The sequence below is a fragment of the Sycon ciliatum genome, chromosome 6 (assembly GCF_964019385.1).
Source record: "Sycon ciliatum chromosome 6, ocSycCili1.1, whole genome shotgun sequence".
NCBI lineage: Eukaryota > Metazoa > Porifera > Calcarea > Leucosolenida > Sycettidae > Sycon > Sycon ciliatum.
This window is the reverse complement of record NC_088648.1, coordinates 22285113-22304120: the sequence shown is the minus strand read 5'-3', so window position 1 is coordinate 22304120 and position 19008 is coordinate 22285113. Positions and strand designations below refer to the sequence as shown.

Here is a 19008-nt window from a genome sequence, read left to right as displayed (position 1 = left end):
GTCCCCGGTATACCTGGTATACATGTAGACAGCACGCTACAGGGATAGAAACAGACACTGTAACTGGATGAACTGGTACATGTACCTTGAAGTGAAATAAGTGGTACTACTGTTGTGGACATGGAAATCCGGTCGCACGTCTAGCGGCCCCAGGACGCTGGCCATGCAGCCGTGGATAAGCGGTACACATAATTATGGATGTTGATGCGCTGCGGCGCGCTGATTGCATCGGATCAACAATAAACATGCACACAGCGGTCTGTACGCGCTGAGGGCGCCGGCCCCGGTCAATCGACTGGATTTCCATGTCCGCTACATACATGATACAGTACAATAGTATTGGTACTTGTGTGCGCGCGCGTGCACAAGTGCGGCAATTCCCATGGCAATGGGATGCTAGTGAAAATGCGTTGCCATGCGAGACGTCAACAACCGCTCTGTGGATCCCAATTCTGTTGACACCTGTCAATCTCAAGCACTGAAGCAGCCCCAGTCTTGTCTAGGAGTGCCGTGTATGGGACAGCCACCACATGTACAGTGACGAAATAATTATACGGTGTTGATCGGGGTTACTAACGGTTAGTTGTTGACAATGTTTGATGTCTTGACAAGCACTGAAGCAGCAACTGTCGGTGGTACTGACTGTTAGTCTGTGGGTCGTACAGACAGCATCACTGTCCTACATGTAGCTATCATAATGATCATGGCATACTGTCATTATGATAGCTACATGTACATGTACGCTCTCTTGACTTGAGTCTTGGACAGCTAGCCTGGAACCTCTCTGTTGTGCGCTACATGTCGTGGAGATCTACTTCGAAAGGACATACTGACATGCACGTGTACCTACATGTACATGTACATGTAGCTGCGTCGCTACGGCCATGCACGCGTGTCCACAAACAGTGTCGGTAACCATGCCTACAAGGCCTTTCTGGTGCTTCAGCCTTCACAGGCTTCATAATATCAGCCTTCAGGTTTTGGAGGGGATTTTCGCTTGAAGTATTGAAGACATTCACGATTCAGACAGTCCATACACATGTCATGATACAGGCAAAACCATGGGTGCATGTCTGAACGCCTCTTTAGTGACTTTACTTGTCGTCTTGAGCTATCCAGCATCCTTCGCCATGCGTTTGTCCTTGTCTCAGTACCATTGTCTTCATGCATTATTTTTAATTTTTATGGGGGCATGGGTATGTGAACATAGTAAAAAAAAGAAGAAAAAAAATGCGCCAGCATTCACTGTATATAATGTACTGGTTCAGCCCACCCTGCATCCACCTGGTCTGGCAGTCGACGATAGACTGTCCTACTGTAGAGAGTAGTGTAGGCTAGCAGCATGGTGTAGATCTCCTGTACTAGGCTGTAGCCTGTACTGCTGTAGGTCTACATCAGTCATCAGGTTCAGCTACAGACTACAGTACAGACAGACAGTGTGGTCTCCATGATTCATATCATCATCGACTCTCAGCTGATCTGCGTGCGGGAAGCTCTGTGCAACTGATCAGCGGGCAGTGCGCAGCTCACGCAGTGCATGCATCTGACCCGCGGAAAGAAGAAGCGTTGCGACGTTGGCGTTTCGAAAATATTTTGTTGGTATGAAAGCAATCAAGCCGGCCGGCATGCGGAGTATGTAACCGTTTTACCTAATCTTTTGATATTCTATATTCGACTAGCAGAGGTTCAGTCATACCCCTGCTATCAGACACACTACCCGAACGAACCGCAGTGCAGAGTTCTTCACAGGACACAGAGCTAGAGAGCACGGGCAAAATAGCTGATAATCGTTTTCAGGTGTTATCGTTTTGGCGTGTCACAACCCTGGAGCTAGCTAGCTGGAGCTGACAATTGCAGTGCAAGCCATTGCATGATTGAAGCGTGCTAGTCCTGTGTTTGCAAGCGCCGACTGCACCATGTATCCCGAAGCGGTGGACGTTGCTGCTGCTATATCGGCCGGTGCATCCGCGCCAGAGATCAACGCCACCAGTTCTGGCTCCTGCACGGGAGCTAGTAGCGTCCTGGAGAAGAACGAGGCGACTCGGCACGCCCGTGCAGAGCCGGCGGGCGGTAGCATCGACACCGCATCCATCATCGCAAAGAGCCCGAGTCGTTTGCTCTCCGGCGGCACGACCGCACTGCGCGCCAACTCGTCTTCTGCATACGGGAAGGGCGGCCGAGAGGAGGATGGTTGTGACGAGCAAGAACGTGACGGTGTGGTGGCCGGAGCGGCGGGTGACGCAGGAGAAGAGGATGACGGGCTGGACACAATCCAAGCATCGAGCAGTTCTGTCAGTCTCACGGGCAAGAAGAAAAGAAAGAAGAAAAAGTAAGCCGCTTTCTTGATTGGCGTAAGAACCTGCCATATGCTGCGTACTTCAGTATGTGCATTGGAGGATACCCTGTTGCATAATTATGTGTAAAGGTGGGATGTGACTGGCCAGTTCCTCCGTAGTAGGGGTTACCATTCCCTTTTCTGGGTTGGCGATCAGTTACTTTTCGAAAAGTAAAATCAACCCCTGGGTGGCGTAATGTCTGTTGAAAACCACATGCACAGTGTCTGTATGGCACATGGTGTATTACATGGTACATGGTCTGACTCAATTCATCATGAAAACATAGCAAACTTTAGGCAAAGTGTCACTTCTGAAAAATCAGAGTCAGTGACGCAAACGTACCAGTCTTACCAGTTCTGGGCATTCTTAGGCTGCGTTTATACGACACCGCTAGGGATGAAAATGCAACCAAATCCTTTGGATGCATGGTTCATTTACACAATACGCGGAGCGAAACAGAACAGTTGTACACCAAAACGGAAGAAAACCAAAACGCTGGCCAAGGTGGAGGAATTTGAAAACGGAAATGATCTGCCGGATGAATTAAGATGTGTTCAGAGCCGAAACGGCATGCCGGGCCTCGTTACCGTCACATTTGTATCGTTTTCGCTCGTCCACACGGATCGCGAACGATACGACAATGTCCGTCATGTGAGGAGTGTTGTCGTAAGGAGTGTCTTCAACAATTACTTGACTGTGATTGGTGTCTCCACGACAACAGTTGACACACGGCGAACTCTGGCGGATCCTTCCCTCCTGTGTAGACGCACGAAAACGATACAAAGGGATATCAGCTCGGATCATGCTCTGATCATTATCCGAACATACTCCTCATCTGAACACTCTGGAGATAACCACGCGCCCGAGGGGTGCGGATAATTGGCACTCTACTGTACTAATTTGTGTGTCTGGGTGTGATGTTGCATACTGCCAGTGCTGGATCGCTGTATTGGATATCTGCCCACAAATTGGTGTCATTATGACCTTTCTCCATGCATCTTATGTATTATATGTGTGTGTGTGTGTGTGTGTGTGTGTGTGTGTGTGTGTGTGTGCATGTGTGTGTGTGTGTGTGTGTGTGTGTGTGTGTGTGTGTGCATGTGTGTGTGTGTGTGTGTGTGTGCGTGTGTGTGCGTGTGTGTGCGTGTGTGTGCGTGTGTGCGTGTGTGTGTGCGTGTATGTGTGTGATTTGTGTGTGTGTTTTCTGCTTCTGCAATCATGTGTTCCTGGCCAGGCTGGGCATATGCCTCTCGCACTGCAAGTACGACAGTGGTAAGTGTTTTGTGTCGGTGCGACCATGCGTATTTGGTTGTGTGCGTGCACATGCTTGCATGTGTGTGTGTGTGTGTGTGTGTGTGTGTGTATGTGTGTGTATGTGTGTGTGTGTGTATGTGCATTGTCATTGGCATCAACTGCGGGTATCATGAGAATTTCACGAAACAGCAGTGTCAACATTCTCTAAACCTAGCTCTTGTTCTTACGTATGCACCCGTACTCTGTATCTGCTCACACAGTCAGGCGCTGTTCCACAGCACTAGGTATGAAGGAGATGTCGGAGGGTGAGGACTGGACGCTGCTTTGGATGGACTGGGCGCCCACCATGGACAGGGTCGGTGACATGAAGATGTATCAGGTGAGAGGCACGGGAGTTTGCATGTTCAGTACGGCCAGCGTGCTGTGTCGTGCGTGAGACTCGAACCCGTGCATGCATGTTTTGTGATTGGGTTTTGGGGCTGGATTAGGAGAGTGATTTCAGCCATGTGCGTGTCGTAGGTGAGTATGTGCATAAGCAGATGAGGACATTAAAAAAAATTTCACGAAGAGTGTCCAGTAAACTATCAGTCTGTTTCCGACTCTTTGCCAAATGCAAGCACTGAGTGTTTGCGTTGATGAAATCAAACCACTGTCGAAGTGCCTTAGAGAACCTTGTGATTACAGTTTTTTCAGTGTCGACACTTTTTCAATACACTGTTGTAGCCTCCATCTTGACAGAAGCAAATGGTTTCCTTGGAGCAGTTTTGAAGAGTTTGAGTGGTACTTATACTATTGACGATGCCGGTGTACTCTATTTCACACAACAAAGTCTTTCTCTCTCTATTTCTCTCTCTCTATCTATCTCTCTCTCTCTCTCTCTCTCTCTCTCTCTCTCTCTCTCACACACACACACACACATACACTCTGTCTCTGTCTGTGCCTCGGTTTGTTTTGCTTGGTGTTGCTGCAACTGCAGAAAGTCAACCACTTCCCCGGGATGCAGGAGATCTGTCGCAAGGATATGCTCGCTAAGAACATGAACCGTCTCAGCAAGATGTTCCCGAAGGACTACAACATCTTTCCACCATCCTGGTGCATGCCACAAGAGTAAGTCAAATGTGATGCAGTGAGCGGCAGCCACTCTTCTGCAGCAATGCTATCACATTCGCCGTGATTTCCACCACTGAGTAGTCTCAGGTGTTGCCAGGTCATTGATGATGGCGATAGAGAGGTTAAGATGCACGTTATTTTCGACGTGACGCGCAATTTCACGGCAAATTTGAAGCTCGAAATTTCGACATGAGCTGCAGGTCATTAGCGTTGTTTTTCAATGCGTGAGCCAAATAACGCAAGCTGAACTTTCGCATCACGTCTGAAATAACGCGCACCTTAACCCATTCCGCGCTACTGGGCCTTGCCTATGGTACTCTGCATATAAATGCTAAAAACAGGGCCAATAGCAAGTTCTAAAACTCCAGGGTTCTGGCAACTGGGGTCCTGAAATATTTTGGAAATGATTGCCAAGACTATCAACCACAGGGTGACAGAATCGATACATTCCCCAAAAAGAATAGCGCATCACAACAGGGGACGCAAGTTTGCTCAAATTGCGTGAAATACGCCAAATGCGTGAAATTGCAGCTGAAACATCGCTGAAAAGAGAAAAAAAAGAGGCGTAGTGTTTCCAAGCGGGATTCGTACCAACAACCTATCGCACAAGAGGCCGAATCATGATCCTACTGACAAACAGTGCTTTTACACACCAGACAGTGCCAGAAATTACTATAATATCCCATGACGTCTATAGACGTCATCCGTGCATGGGGGGCATTTTCAATGACGTCCATAGACGTCATCAGCATTGAATGGGTTAACCTCTCTAATATCCATGCTTTCACCTAACTTTAATGCAACTGCAGGACCCAGACAAATGCAGGTCACAGGTCTTTATCATTGGTCTGTGTTTGTGGGGATGCCGTCTTGTGGTAGTGTGCATGGTCCGGTGATTAGACTGTTGCAGTGTTCTTATCCGGACTGGGCCCCCTCCCAACACACATACACACATGTGCAGACACAGACAAACAGACACACACACACACACACACACGCACGCTTTTTCCAATGCATTCACAAGCAAGGACACACATGCTTTTCCACTGCATTCACAAACAAGGACACACATGCTTTCATGCAATCATGCACAACTACGTGCATTACGGGGGGTATGAGGATGGACCCTGTCACCTGGAGGCACTTTCCCAAACTCTAACCTTTGTCCCTTCTTTCTGTCATTCATGTAGTTACGGTGATTTCCAGGCATTCTGCCGCACCAAGAAGAACAAGACGTTCATCAAAAAGCCCGATGCAGGCTGCCAGGGAAAAGGCATTGTCGTCACAAGAAACCCAAAGGTCAGTGCGCGAACTGCAGAAACATTATCGGTGCAGAGCTTCTCAATGCAAGCCGATCGTGTGAGTCAGATTTGCGAGCTGCACCAGTGAACAGTCGTGCGTTCGTAGGTGTGAAGCCGCACAGCGCCTGGCGCATCCTGCACTCACACAATCAGACTTCATAGACCAGCACTGAACTTGTTAAAAAAGAAGAAGGGGAGGAGACAACTGGCCTAGTCTGTCACTGCACTCAGAAGAAAACTACTATCCAGCATGGTTGCCAACCGAATTTCTCCTAGCCTATTTTTGTCAAGAAGATAGGGCAGCACGGAGACGGGGAAGTACGGAGACAGGGCAGCTGGAACCTTGTCAGCAGAATCCATGCTCGGTTTTATGTATTCTGTAAGTCAACAAATGCGGCCAAAATGGGTTTTAGCCCTGGGAGGTCGAAATTTGAATGGGCCGAAAATTTGTCGACTTACAGTATCAATAGTTTATACTCTAGAAAATGAGTCTACATTTCACCGTATAGTCATATGTGTGGCTTGAATGCAGAACTCTGATTGTTAGCAGCAACGATCTTCTCTTGTCTCCTCGGTAGTGGAGTTGTATGGTTACTATGGGTTGCAATGACCTGACATGGAGTGCAATGACATCACATATAGTGCAATGACATCACATGTAGTGCAATGACATCACATGTAGTGCAATGACATCACATGGACTGCTATGACATCTTAGAAGTCAAGCATGCATGTGACCTGTCTTCTGTGCAAGACAAAAACTCTGTATATCCACATTAAGCACTACCGGACTTGGCAAAGAGCCACGTGGGGAGCTGTTGGTCGTTTACCAAACTAGCTGTGACTGTTTGTGCTTTACTGCAGGACATTTCAACGAAGGACAACTGCGTAGTCCAGCAGTACCTGTCCAAGCCGTTCTTGATCGACGGCTTCAAGTTTGACTACCGTATTTACGTGCTGATCACGTCGTGCGATCCGCTGCGCGTGTTTGTCTACAAGGACGGACTTGCACGGTTCTGTACCGTCAAGTATACCGATCCAACACAGAACAACGTGGTGAGTGTTATCACTATTGACATGAAGGATGTTCGCTCCCGTGTTTCACGAGGAGGATCAGCTGGGTTGCTTGGATCCTACTTTCTCTCTCCTCCCTTCAATACTCCTAGAGCCAGGTACATGTTAAATCTCCGTCTCAAAGAACCAATTCAACCGGTGTCGTAAAAATTCTACTGGCAATTAAGGAAATGCTGTGGGTGTGTCACTCTATTGAGTCAGCAATCATTCACGCCCATATCGCATTGTGCGTAGAGGTGACACAGCCATGCGAATGTGAGAAAAATTCGAATTCCTGCCTTATCGTCCCACTCTTGCCTCACCTAATTTCTTACACTGGTGTTTGTGGACAATGAGCTACAAAACTGTAGTTGGTGAATACCTAAGCAGCTCAATTGCTGCTCTGCTCCTGGTTCATGCCCTGCCATGGTGTCTGAAGGTGTTTGTTTTTCCGACTTTGCTTTCCCCCTTTTCAGGATTCCGTCTGCATGCACCTGACTAACTACGCTATCAACAAGCACAGCACAAACTTTGTCCGTGATGATGACAGCGGCAGCAAACGGTAGGTGACTGCCGTGCCTGCAAGCCACCATACACTAGAGTGTGCGTTCGCATGTGCAGTAGTACAGGCTACTTTGCGTATAACGACACTCGGCGGGGCATCAGAAAGTGTACTTATTCGCGAAGTGTCCTTATACCCTAAGTCTCATTATACGTTATTCCCGTAGCTATGTAGAAGACGTTACTTCAGTAACGTCTGGCGCTAGCCAGGGTCCACACAGCTTTAATTTGGTGTTTGTTTGTTTGTGTGTTTGTGTCACGCCTGGCGCTATCCCGTATCTGTCCCATACCGTACCGTACCATCAAACACAGCTGGCCACATACAGCTGGCCCCACTATTCAAATAGGGCTTTCAAACGCAAGATCATAACGTGAAGCAACTTGGAAGAATGAGTATGAATGCGAAGTGTATGGGGGAATGCATGTAGGGCGATAGTGCGGGTTCGAATCCTAGGTAATGCCTGAAAAAAATAGGAAAATTGAAAAATTAATAACATCCCTATTCTTTTTTTTTGCCGTCATCAAGGCGGTAAATGGTGTCGTATTACCCTCGACCGTACCTGTCCCGTACCTGTCCCGTCCCTGTCCCGTCCCGTACCGTACAATCAAAGACGACTGGCCACAATGCATATTCAAATAGGGCTTTCAAATACAAGATCATAACGTGAAGCAACTTGGAAGAATGAGTATGTATGGGAAGTGTATCGGGGGATGCATGCGGGGCGATAGTGCGGGTTCGAATCCCAGGTTATGTCTAAAAACAAAAAAGTAGAAATTTATAAGAATTTATAACATCCCTATGCTTTTTTTCTAGGTCATCAAGGCAAAAAAGCATAGCGTAGGGCCCTGAGCTTCCAAGCTCTCTCGTTCGCGAAGTGTCCTTAAACCCGAAGTCTCATTATACGTTATTCGCGAATTGTCTTTATACCCGAAGTCTCATTATAATTATGTATACAGGTTAGATCGGACTTTGCTCTGGGCATGGAAATTCTGTCGTTATTCGCGAATTGCCGTTATATGCGCAGTCGTCATTAGCCAAGTCGACTGTACGTCTTTATTGCAACCACTGCTATACAGAATATGGGTGCCTGTCTTTAAAGAGGCTGCTCGTCAGCCCTGGATAAGCCATGGAAGATCACACATCTCAGGGTATCTAAAGTAGCTTCGCTCTAGCAAGAACTAGTTTCCAGTGGGTTCACTGCAAGCAGAATTTGCTGCATAGTGCAGATCCTTTGGCAAGCAGGCTCCTGTACTGACATTTGTATCAGCCGCAAGGTGACATGTGGAACATGCTGTGAGAAGTTAACAGCATTATGGTCTCTCTCTCTCTTTCTCTCTCTCTCTCACTCTCTCTCTCTCTCTCTCTCTCTCTCTCTCTCTCTCTCACACACACACACACACACACACACACACACACACACACACACACACACACACACACACACACACACACACACACACACACACACACTCTCTCTCTCTCTTTCTCTTTCTCTCTCTCGCTGTCTGTGCAGGAGAATCACCACTGTGGACAAGTGGTTTGAGAATAACGGATATGATATCAAGAAGATCTGGGGAGATATTGAGGTCAGTTTTCCCAAGAGCTGTATTGTGTATTACTCATGTTCACTATTTGAGCACTAGCAAAGCAGGCCAGTGGGGAGCAGCAGAGTAACTACAGTCCCTTCGCCAAATCAGGGAGCCTGATACGCTGAAACTATGTGTCTGAAAATTCTTTTTGCACATATCTTGATCAATTTTTACCACATTCACCTCATCTCAGGCTATCATATTTCTTACCTATGTACGTCATCAACTTCGCAATCTTGAATAAGAATGAAGTGAGACTGTGACAAAATGGCTTATAGGCCCAGGTTTGGTGAATGGACTGTAGTTACTATAGCTTGGCTATGCAGACAGCTAACTGAGCACTAGCATAGCAGACTAGCAGGGCCGTGCAGCTCAGCTGGGCAGACAGCTAACGTGAGCACAATCAGCTACACTTATGGTAGGACTGTTGGCAGCTAATCCCGAGCACATGCTGAAGTGAGGCGGGCATGACAAAGATACGGTTAGCTGTACATTACATTACTCTGTCCTGAGAGGATTGCACGATCCTGTTGTGTTCCATATCTCTGCAGGCAATGCATATCATTGAAGGGGAAAAGAGTCACGATGTGTTGGACACGGACGTATTTTACATGTCAATAGATCTAATGCACCGATAGCAATCAGTCTCTCAGGCCCAAATGGTTGTGCTTGTAAGCTCACACTGGCAAGCCAGTGCATGTGTAGCTTCTAGCTGTGAGTGCAGGGAAAGAGCACCGAGGCTGCTCGATTTGCGCCTCCTGTATCAATGCCTGACTTTGCCTTGCTCTTTTTGCAGGACGTGATCATCAAGACCCTGATCAGCTGTCACCCGATCATCAAGCACAACTACCGCTCTTGCTTCCCGAGCTTGGGCATGCGGCACAGCGCTTGCTTCGAGGTGCTTGGCTTCGACGTTATGCTGGATCGCAAGCTGAAGCCATGGATCATCGAGGTGAGAGCAAGCCTTGAACGCTACCTGTCAACATTGCCTTTTTGGCGCCGGGAACAGGCACTCTGCAGGGAAGGAATGCGAATCAATATTTTTCAGAAGTGGTGTCTTGAGAGAACTGATCGTATAAGGTTTTAAGGGATGGTCAGATGGGTGGTTTGATGGGGGGGGGGGGGGGTGAACACAGTTGTGGAGTGGTGGAGAAATAGAAGAACTAAGACTGAGGTAAGGAACAGAAAGAGGCCTACCACTATTATCATACGCATGAATATCTGACTTCACCACATGTAGTGATTTATTACATGTGGAGAAGATTAAGTGTAGTGCTGGACACCATATGGTGAAGCCTCTTCACACAAAAGGAAGAGAGGTGAATTGTATCCAGATGATTGCTTCGAGCGTGACCTATTGTTTAGGCAGTAAGCACCTTGTAAGGGTGAGAGAGACTCCATGAGATGATCCACTGACTGAATACCAGTGCATTGGTCCGTCGTTACTGGAGAAACCACCGCTGCCACTACGTTGTGTTCGGCTTGCAAGCCGTGGAGGAGTCCATTGCGGGAGACGAGGACTGCTTTATTTTTTCAACGGGCACGTGTGTTTATAAATATAATAGAGGTGAGAGAGAGACAATACGGAGAGAGAAAATACGGAGATGGACAATGCTGTGACAATCACTACATACTGCAGTTCAGGGGAGGCACACACGGTATGTCAGGCACGACCATCGTCGTACCACTTTTCGCCCAGGATGGTCCACCCAGAGTGCTTGTAGTCGTGTGCAGCCCTAAAACGTGCCCTGTTGGCCGAAAAATCCGATTTTCCCCCTGGAGTACACCCCTGGACCCCCCCCCCCCCATTGAAACACTCCACAGTGCCCTGTGATGCCCCTGCAGGTACAATTGCCCTGACACTTTCCGATGCATCTTGGTGTTCTCACCTGCTTCCAGGTGAACCTGTCGCCGTCATTCCACACCGATGCCCCGCTGGACAAGGAAGTAAAGGAAGGTCTGCTGAACGACGCCCTGCAGCTGATTAACCTGCACGGTATAGACAAGAAGAAGGCACTGGAGGATGAACGACGACGTATGCGAGAGCGACTGCTCAGCCGCGGCAAGCCAAAATCAGGGTGAGTAACGTATTTTCCGGGGGATAAGCCACACTTGAGTGTAAAGCTCTTTCAAGGTTTGACCAACGGTCGCTTTTTGGGATCACGTACGAGAAATTTTTGAATCGCTGGTGAACAGGTGAAGCCCATGTCACATTCAGTTTGTTTGAGAATGGATGCGTGGAGGTGGAAGAAACACTAGAATGGAGCTCCACTTCATGTCCGACGCTCGTGTTGAGTCAGAGCAGTTGCCAGGCTTAGGCGAAAAATAACAAGCTTCGGAATCGCTCCAAGCGCTGGTGGAGACTAACCTGTCACACTTCGTATACCTTACAATGCGTTTTGACATACGACCTGTTCACCACAATCTCGGGGTGAGCGCCGGTGGCTGCGCCCCATCCTTGAAAAAGCTCTGTAAGCCGCACCCAGATTCGTTGTAAAGAAATCGCGACATCTACTGTGTTTATCACCGCTACGAGATACATTCTACAACTAAGTCTACTAGACCTGACTCTGATTTCTCTGAATTATGCCCATTCTCCAGTGTTTGCTAGCCTATCATCTAAGACTTGAATCCTGCAGCCTTCAACTAGTGCTTGAGATCGAATACTGTTGGGAATTATTGGTTTAAACGCACTGTATTTGATCGGTCTCATCGAATGAATTCACCTTCAGGTTTTCTGTGGACGCCCAAACTCGCGCCGAGGATGAGGCATATCTGGAGAAGTTCGAGGATGCTCACCTTGGCGGCTACCGGTAAGAATTGTGTAATGGGCCCTTTTCACAAAAAAAAAAGGTGCAACCTATGCAGAATCGAAAAGCTTACTATACAGCACAATGCCAACAACCCGAAGAGCCTGAACAAAAGAAACGAACTACGTGTAGCACTGTATCAAAATGCTGTCACGAAACAAATAATTATTCCCTAAAAAAACTTCATACCTTGCGTGATATCGTAGAGCAAGTTAGTACTAGCCAGTCGCAGGTGCCGTGCAAGGACAGTACCCGGTACAATCATGACAGGCTTGGCATACGTCAGTGCTAACGTTATACTTATCCTTCACATCATCCACAACGTCTGTGTGATATAGGCCTTCATTCGTGAATCGCGTAGAGTAATGATAATCTAAGCACCAAGTATCACGCATGATCTTATTCAGAACAGAACAACAAGGACAATCAAGGCTTGTTTGCTGCTACTTCAAGTTTCAAGCTCTCGCAATCATCAGGCAACATCCATGATCTTATTTATAATGATTAGTCTCAGGTTTTTGGTATCCGTCGTCTGATGATTGCAGTAGCATGAAACTTTGAGTTACGACAAATCCAAACTGGACCTCTTTCTCCTTTTTTTTGTTTAACAAACTGGAGATATACACAAGCAACAGCAATACGGGCATGCATCTGATCAACTTCAACAACCCTACCTGGCACAGTCTCTTTACGAGTTGTTTCACTATTTCTCTATGTTTCTATCTCTCTCGCGTTTGTAGACGTATTTACCCGCAGAACAACAAGGAGAAGTACGAGCACTTCTTTGAAAACTGCGGCTCCTTGTTCGGCGAAACAGCGGCCTATCGGGCTAGGCAGGAATGCGCAAGGTATGTTGGTCAGTCGTCACGCAGTATCATGCGGCATGTGGAGCCCTGCTTATCCGCACGCATCTCCTTCTTAACCTGCCTATAGGCCTAGCTTCAGTTTACCCTACTTTGCACATCGCCATCCTTGAACGCAGTGCCTTTCATGCCCATGGATAATAATGGTGGTAGGCAACTGTATGGACTCGGATGGAGAGCCAAGGATGAATTTATTGAAGAAGAAAAAAGGACCCATGGTTGTTTAGTTACGGATGGTGTTAGTGGACAATATAGCGTTACTTGTACTTCCTTGGTCCTTTTCTTTTTCTATGTAAATGTAGCACATTTTGTAATTTGGGTGGAAGAACGTCCTTCTCCGCCATTCATCTCCACATCACTCCATGAGCCCAATGATGCGCACTGGGCCCAGGGCTGACTCGCACACTGCACTTGGATTAAGAGTGGGAGAAACGTTGTGTGCCTGGTTTCCATTCTGCTACCTCGCATTCTCTTACGCCGTGGCCGGTACTTGTATGATGTTTCTAAGAGACTGGTGTCACTTCCTTCCATCATGCTGTGCAGAGATGCATTTGGTGGGTCTGATCCCCTCACGTCCCACCGCTTTACTAGCTGCATATGCGCCTTGATCCTTGAAGGGTGGTGGCGTTCCTACAGATGCGGAAAACTCGGCCTCTAGCCGAGTCTTACACGATCTCCAATGAATTTGTTTGGTTTCTTTGTATGGGTGCAGAGCACAGCGCGAGGAAATCGAGGCCAAACTTCAGGAGAAGCAGCGCTGGAAGGACAAGCTGCAGCATCGCTCCACCACTGTGGCAGCCAACCTCGGTGGCGCGGGTGTGCGGCGAAGTGACACCAGCGCTGGTGGTCGCCACGGCGTCAACAGCCTGCCGCGGCCGGAGAGTCCGCAGGGCCCGCGTCGCTTCCGCCAGTCCTACTCGGCCGGTGACCGTGACAACCACATCATGGCGACGGCTGCACAGCACGGTCAGCAGACGAGTGGGTCACTCGGACAGCGAGCAGCTGTTGAAATGGTAAGGAATACGTTTGCACAAGGTATACCACATCGACCTTCCTCCTCCTCCTCCTCCTCCTCCTCCTCCTTCCGTAACCCCTGTTTTAACTCCTTTCTCACATTCGCTTCCATGTAATTGGTAATTGGTACTGGGGTGAAGAACGAGAAATACAGACAGTGGATATTTTAATCAGGACTGTTTTCTATTTCTATTTCTTGCTCAGAAAACTGTTCCATTCCCAGCATCGGCACCGGCCACCGTACATCCCGATCACGAGGCATGGCCTATCGATGAGGCGGCAGAGAAAGAGCGGCTGGACCTGCTGAAGAAGCGCGGAGAGATCCTGACGGATCTGCGCATCGACGAGTATGTCTACTGCCTCTTAGCAGCGGTAAGTCTGTCAGGTGCACTGAGATTGGGTGGGGGGGGGGGGGTGTGGGGGGGGGGGGGTAAGTCTGTCAGGTGCACTGAGATTGGGTGGGGGGGGGGTAAGTCTGTCAGGTGCACTGAGATTGGGTGGGGGGGGGGGGGGTAAGTCTGTCAGGTGCACTGAGATTGGGTGGGGGGGGGGGGGGGTAAGTCTGTCAGGTGCACTGAGATTGGGTGGGGGGGGGGGGGTAAGTCTGTCAGGTGCACTGAGATTGGGTGAGTGTGTGTGTGGGTGTGTGAGCCGATGACACTCCTGGAGTACTCTTCACATCTGCCAACCCTCACCTTATGGCAGGGGTGACATTAATACGATTTCGACATATCCGTGTGAGATTAGTTATGATATTCGTGGCTGGTGTAAAATTAACTGGCCCATGCATCGACCATCACATGCTACAAGCGTGAATATCACCCACTGAGTTTCTTAACGTTGTCCACTGCACTCGGCGAGACAACTCTCACGTCAAACTCGTACTGTTTCTCGTGCTAAAATACACACGATGTATCGCAACATTCTGAATGACTACTGCTGTGTAGGTTCGGAGCTGCTTAGTCTCCCATTACGATTTCTGACAGCAGGTTCAGTTCACTGTGCCCGGGTGATCATGAAATGTATATCTGTGCTTTCTCCATCTGTCTCTACGCAGATCTTCCGATTCATGCAGTTCTATATGTGATAATGCTCAAGCTGGGTAGTTTTCCGAGTTTGTGCAATCTGAGGTTCTTCCGATGGCGTCTGTCTTTGCTCCTCTATAACCGTGGCCTTTCTCTGCATTCTGTGTTTGTGTGTGTGTGTGTGGGGGGGGGGGGGGTACATGTGTGTGTGTGTGTGTGTGTGTGTGTGTGTGTGTGTATGCGTATGTGCATGTGTGTCTGCATGTGTCTGTGTGCATGCATGCATCTACACACTTGTTCAGGTGGGTAACCCCATCGGTTTGGACACGTCCCTGGCCATCCCAACCAACGCCGTGCGGACGGATGCCGTTGTGCTGGACGCAAACAGCCACAGTATGCTGTTACCCATGCAGCGTAGAGGAATAACCGCAGGCAACACAGTACCACTACCTGCAACTGTCACTGGACGACAGCAGCAGACAACAGCTTCCCGCGGCATCACACCGCGCCGCACATCAAAGGTAATGTTACTAGGGCTCAAACGGTCACGGTTTTACCACTTACGGTTAACTGCTAAGCTAACGGTCGGTTTAACGGTTATAACCTATAAGCCACGGCAATCCTGCGGACTCTTTTTTAACCGTATATTTGACTATACTCATTCAAAAAATGTACCCTTTTCAGCACAACGCACACATGTACATTCTCTTGCATGCTCATTCATACATACTCTCACACCAAGAGACCAGATATGACCGAGTTGACAGCCCAGAAATAATGCTTACGCGTGCGACAGCCTGCGAAAATGCATACTTTGCAACGACCTGATCCTTGAAAAATTGACTGAAAAGTTACTGCGTAACCGTTATCTTTATCGGTTAACCGTTAATTCTTCCTAACCGGCCTGCAACCGGTTAATCGGACTAACCGTTTGAGCCCTATATGTTACCTCGCGAAATATGTGCATAACTTAATGCAGAGTATTGGGGAAATTCCCCAGTGCAATCCTCGTTCATGTATAATGTTCAAAACTGTCACTTGAAGGTATCTGAATGAAAATGGTTGTATGAAGATGGTATAATGTTATGCTGTGTGTTGAGTTCCTACACAACTGCTATGCTACTGCTGTGTATGCCAATGTGAGAATATGATGGCGGTTGCACATCACTGTACATGTCCTTTGTTGTCAGTGTTGGATTGTTGCTGACACCCTAACGCAGTCTCTACGGTCTGTGCGTGCGTGTGTGTGTGTGTGTGTGTGTGTATGCGCGCTTGTGCGTATGTGCACGTGTTTACTTTCTCTCTCTCTCTCTTATGCTGTATAGCCGCCGGTTCACCACCAGCAGCCTGCCCTGCGCCAGAGTCCAATGTCTTCCTCGCTGTCCGCTGGTGATGCCCGTCACCCAAAGCAATCACCGGCGCATCGACATCACCAAGCGCACCCTAACAACGCGTTGATCACTGCAGACCCGACTGCCATGCTGGCAGCCGACGTGCGCCGACCAATCGCCACGACAACACAACAGCAACGGCACGCTCCCACCTCGCGCCGTGCACTCTCGTTCAGCCAGGAAGCACAGCAACAGCATCGTGGCATACAAGGAGCGGAGAGGGAGCAGAACACGGCAACAAGGGCGAATGCCACAGCTAGCTTTGAAAGTCGATATTCCTCTCTAGCTGGAGATGTTGCTAGCAACGGTAACGATGGGAACGCACGGTTACGGAACTCTTTGCCAGAGCCGTCGCCGTCAATTCACTTCCAGCCGCAGGGCACTGCATCATCATCAGTAGCATCAGGAGGACTGATGGTGCAGCATTCTTTGCCGACGACGCTGACAAGCAGTAGTGGAGCGCTGGCAACAACACTGCCGCTCACGCATCACCACCAGTCCAGCATACCGACCACGGCCAGCCAGCACATACTGGCACACGCTTCGTCGGTCACCTCCACGTTCCTGCCGCAGAACCTCACCATCAGTGGACTGGGTATCGCCGCAGAGCAGCGCAACGGTAGTGGTACTGGCAGCAGTGGTTCTACGGCATCCAGATCGCAAAACCCGCGCACCGGCGGCTTATTACAACGCCCCACGGCCATGGCACCGCCGGCGGCATCGGCGTTTGCAGATCCTTACGACGGCTCTCAACGCCACCTGACTGGGATGTCTGCTGATCGATCATCTGCCGCGGCACGAGCGTCGCATCTGTCCTCGTCCAGCCGCGGCAATGTACACCATCTGCAGTCCATCTCCTCGAGCTGATGTACGCGTCTGTTAGGAACAGCTGTGTGCGCTTCCTCTGAAATGATCTGAGGCACCATGGCATCCACAAAATTTATGGTATTGCTGTACCCGGCGCAGGATGGCTGGAGGGAAACGAAGCAAAGCAGCAGCGGAGGCAAGAGGTTTGAAAAATATCACTGCCGCCCCTGGAATGCTATATCAAAGCCTCTCCTCCATTTTCGTCCCATGCGGTCCGGAAGATTCCTGGTGCTAATATCTATCACACAACCCAAGTCAGGTAACATAGCCTGATTTCTGTACGTGCAACTTACTCCCTAGAGAACGTGCTGTATATTTGATCTATCCTTATCTGTCCATGTACTTCAAGTAGTATGCATTTACGTTTGGTTTTGTCTATTTCGCCATGTAGCATCGTGCCTTTACATTTGGACATTCTTGATCTTGTTGTTCTTTAACCCGCTATTCTGTTTCTGTAGAGGACACCGGTATGCTGATCGACTTGTTCGATATCTATAGTGCGACTTATGATTTTCATGTTATATGCCTTGCTTGATCCGCTTCCTCTGAATCACTGGGAATGAATTCTCCGTCTTCCTTCACCCATTTGCCGACCGTCCCCAAGTCTTTTTGTCCGGCACAACTAACTTGTAACATGATCACCTTCTCAGAATTTATATGATATTATCCAGCTTTTCTGTACATATCCATCTGTCGTCCGTCGGAAATTTTCTCATCTCGTTCAGATTGATTTGTGCAGATTGATGATGTACGCCCACAGACTGCAGGACTTTGCAGTGTTGATCATTGTCGTGTTGTGAACAACAGACACAGAATGTTATCCTTGTCGTGTTTTCCGTCTTCGTTCCACTGACTGTTGTGTTTGGACCAGTCGGTGTGCATATGGCGGTGGCAATTCTCGTGGGCAGTCTGCCAGTATGCATGTCAGGGGAGTCTGAAGGTGTTTTCGTAGGGTAGCCACCGGAAGAAGTACAATATACTTGAGGCATTGGGGTGGCTCATCTGAAAATTGTCGAAATTTACAGTCGAACTCAGTGCCTTTTATCCACAGGGTACCAGGTGCACACAGTGGTACGGCAATGCGTGGTACGGTCAATACCATAGTGACCGTAGCGAGTCCGACGCCCCTGCGTGATGTGCATATCTTTGTTAGTTTGTAAACTATACACAAAGTCACAAACCCAACTCGGTGGAGGAGAACATGGGAAAGACGAGAAGAGCTATCAAAGATTTTAGAGGAGATTGGACTTGCATATGGCCACTGTTCAGGTCTTGGCCAACGTGCTGTGGCCGGACCCTGCGTGTTGCCATTTGGAGTCGGCTGTGATTTCAAGATGGGCTGCACGCTGCGACTCAGCTAGCTGGTTGAACAATGATCGTGCAATTTAAGACGCGCCTGCCGGAATGACGGTGAGAGACACGCCTGCCCACACACGCTTTATTATAATGGCTGTAAGCTACAAAGCTATCTGAAGTTATCCTTCCAGGGGCGTCGGACACGGTACGGTCCCTACGGTATTGACCGTACTGCGATTTGCCCCAAGTACCCTGTGAATCAATAAAATGCACTGGTTTGGGCTCTAATTTCCCAAAATTTCCGCTCAGCCATCCCTCCCACACAAGTGAATTGTACTTCAGATGGCTGACCGATTGGGAGCGTCTCAGCTTCCTCGGACCAAGTCACCAAGACCATTCGACTCAGCACCCCGAAGACTACAACTGGTGAAATTTTAATTTTTGCCTTAACTTCCCCTTTAAACTCTACAGACTCCAGTCAGTGCTGGCAACTGAAATCCTACCCCCTGGGCGGCGCGGCGCGCCGCCCATTTCAGT

The 19008-nt window shown here is 48.7% G+C and overlaps 1 protein-coding gene across 1 annotated transcript; it reads left to right on the top strand.

Moving 5' to 3' along the window:
• The first annotated feature begins 1543 nt into the window (after positions 1–1543).
• Positions 1544–18028, top strand: LOC135819705 (tubulin polyglutamylase TTLL6-like). The gene is made up of 16 exons (XM_065332958.1): positions 1544–2329; positions 3571–3608; positions 3851–3969; positions 4567–4697; positions 5891–5999; positions 6866–7057; positions 7531–7616; positions 9130–9202; positions 10002–10157; positions 11105–11283; positions 11938–12018; positions 12756–12863; positions 13591–13891; positions 14097–14264; positions 15220–15438; positions 16243–18028. The coding sequence occupies exons 1-16, from the start codon at positions 1917–1919 to the stop codon at positions 17173–17175; spliced, it is 3306 nt and encodes a 1101-aa protein (XP_065189030.1). The 5' UTR covers positions 1544–1916; the 3' UTR covers positions 17176–18028.
• Positions 18029–19008: the final 980 nt, after the last annotated feature.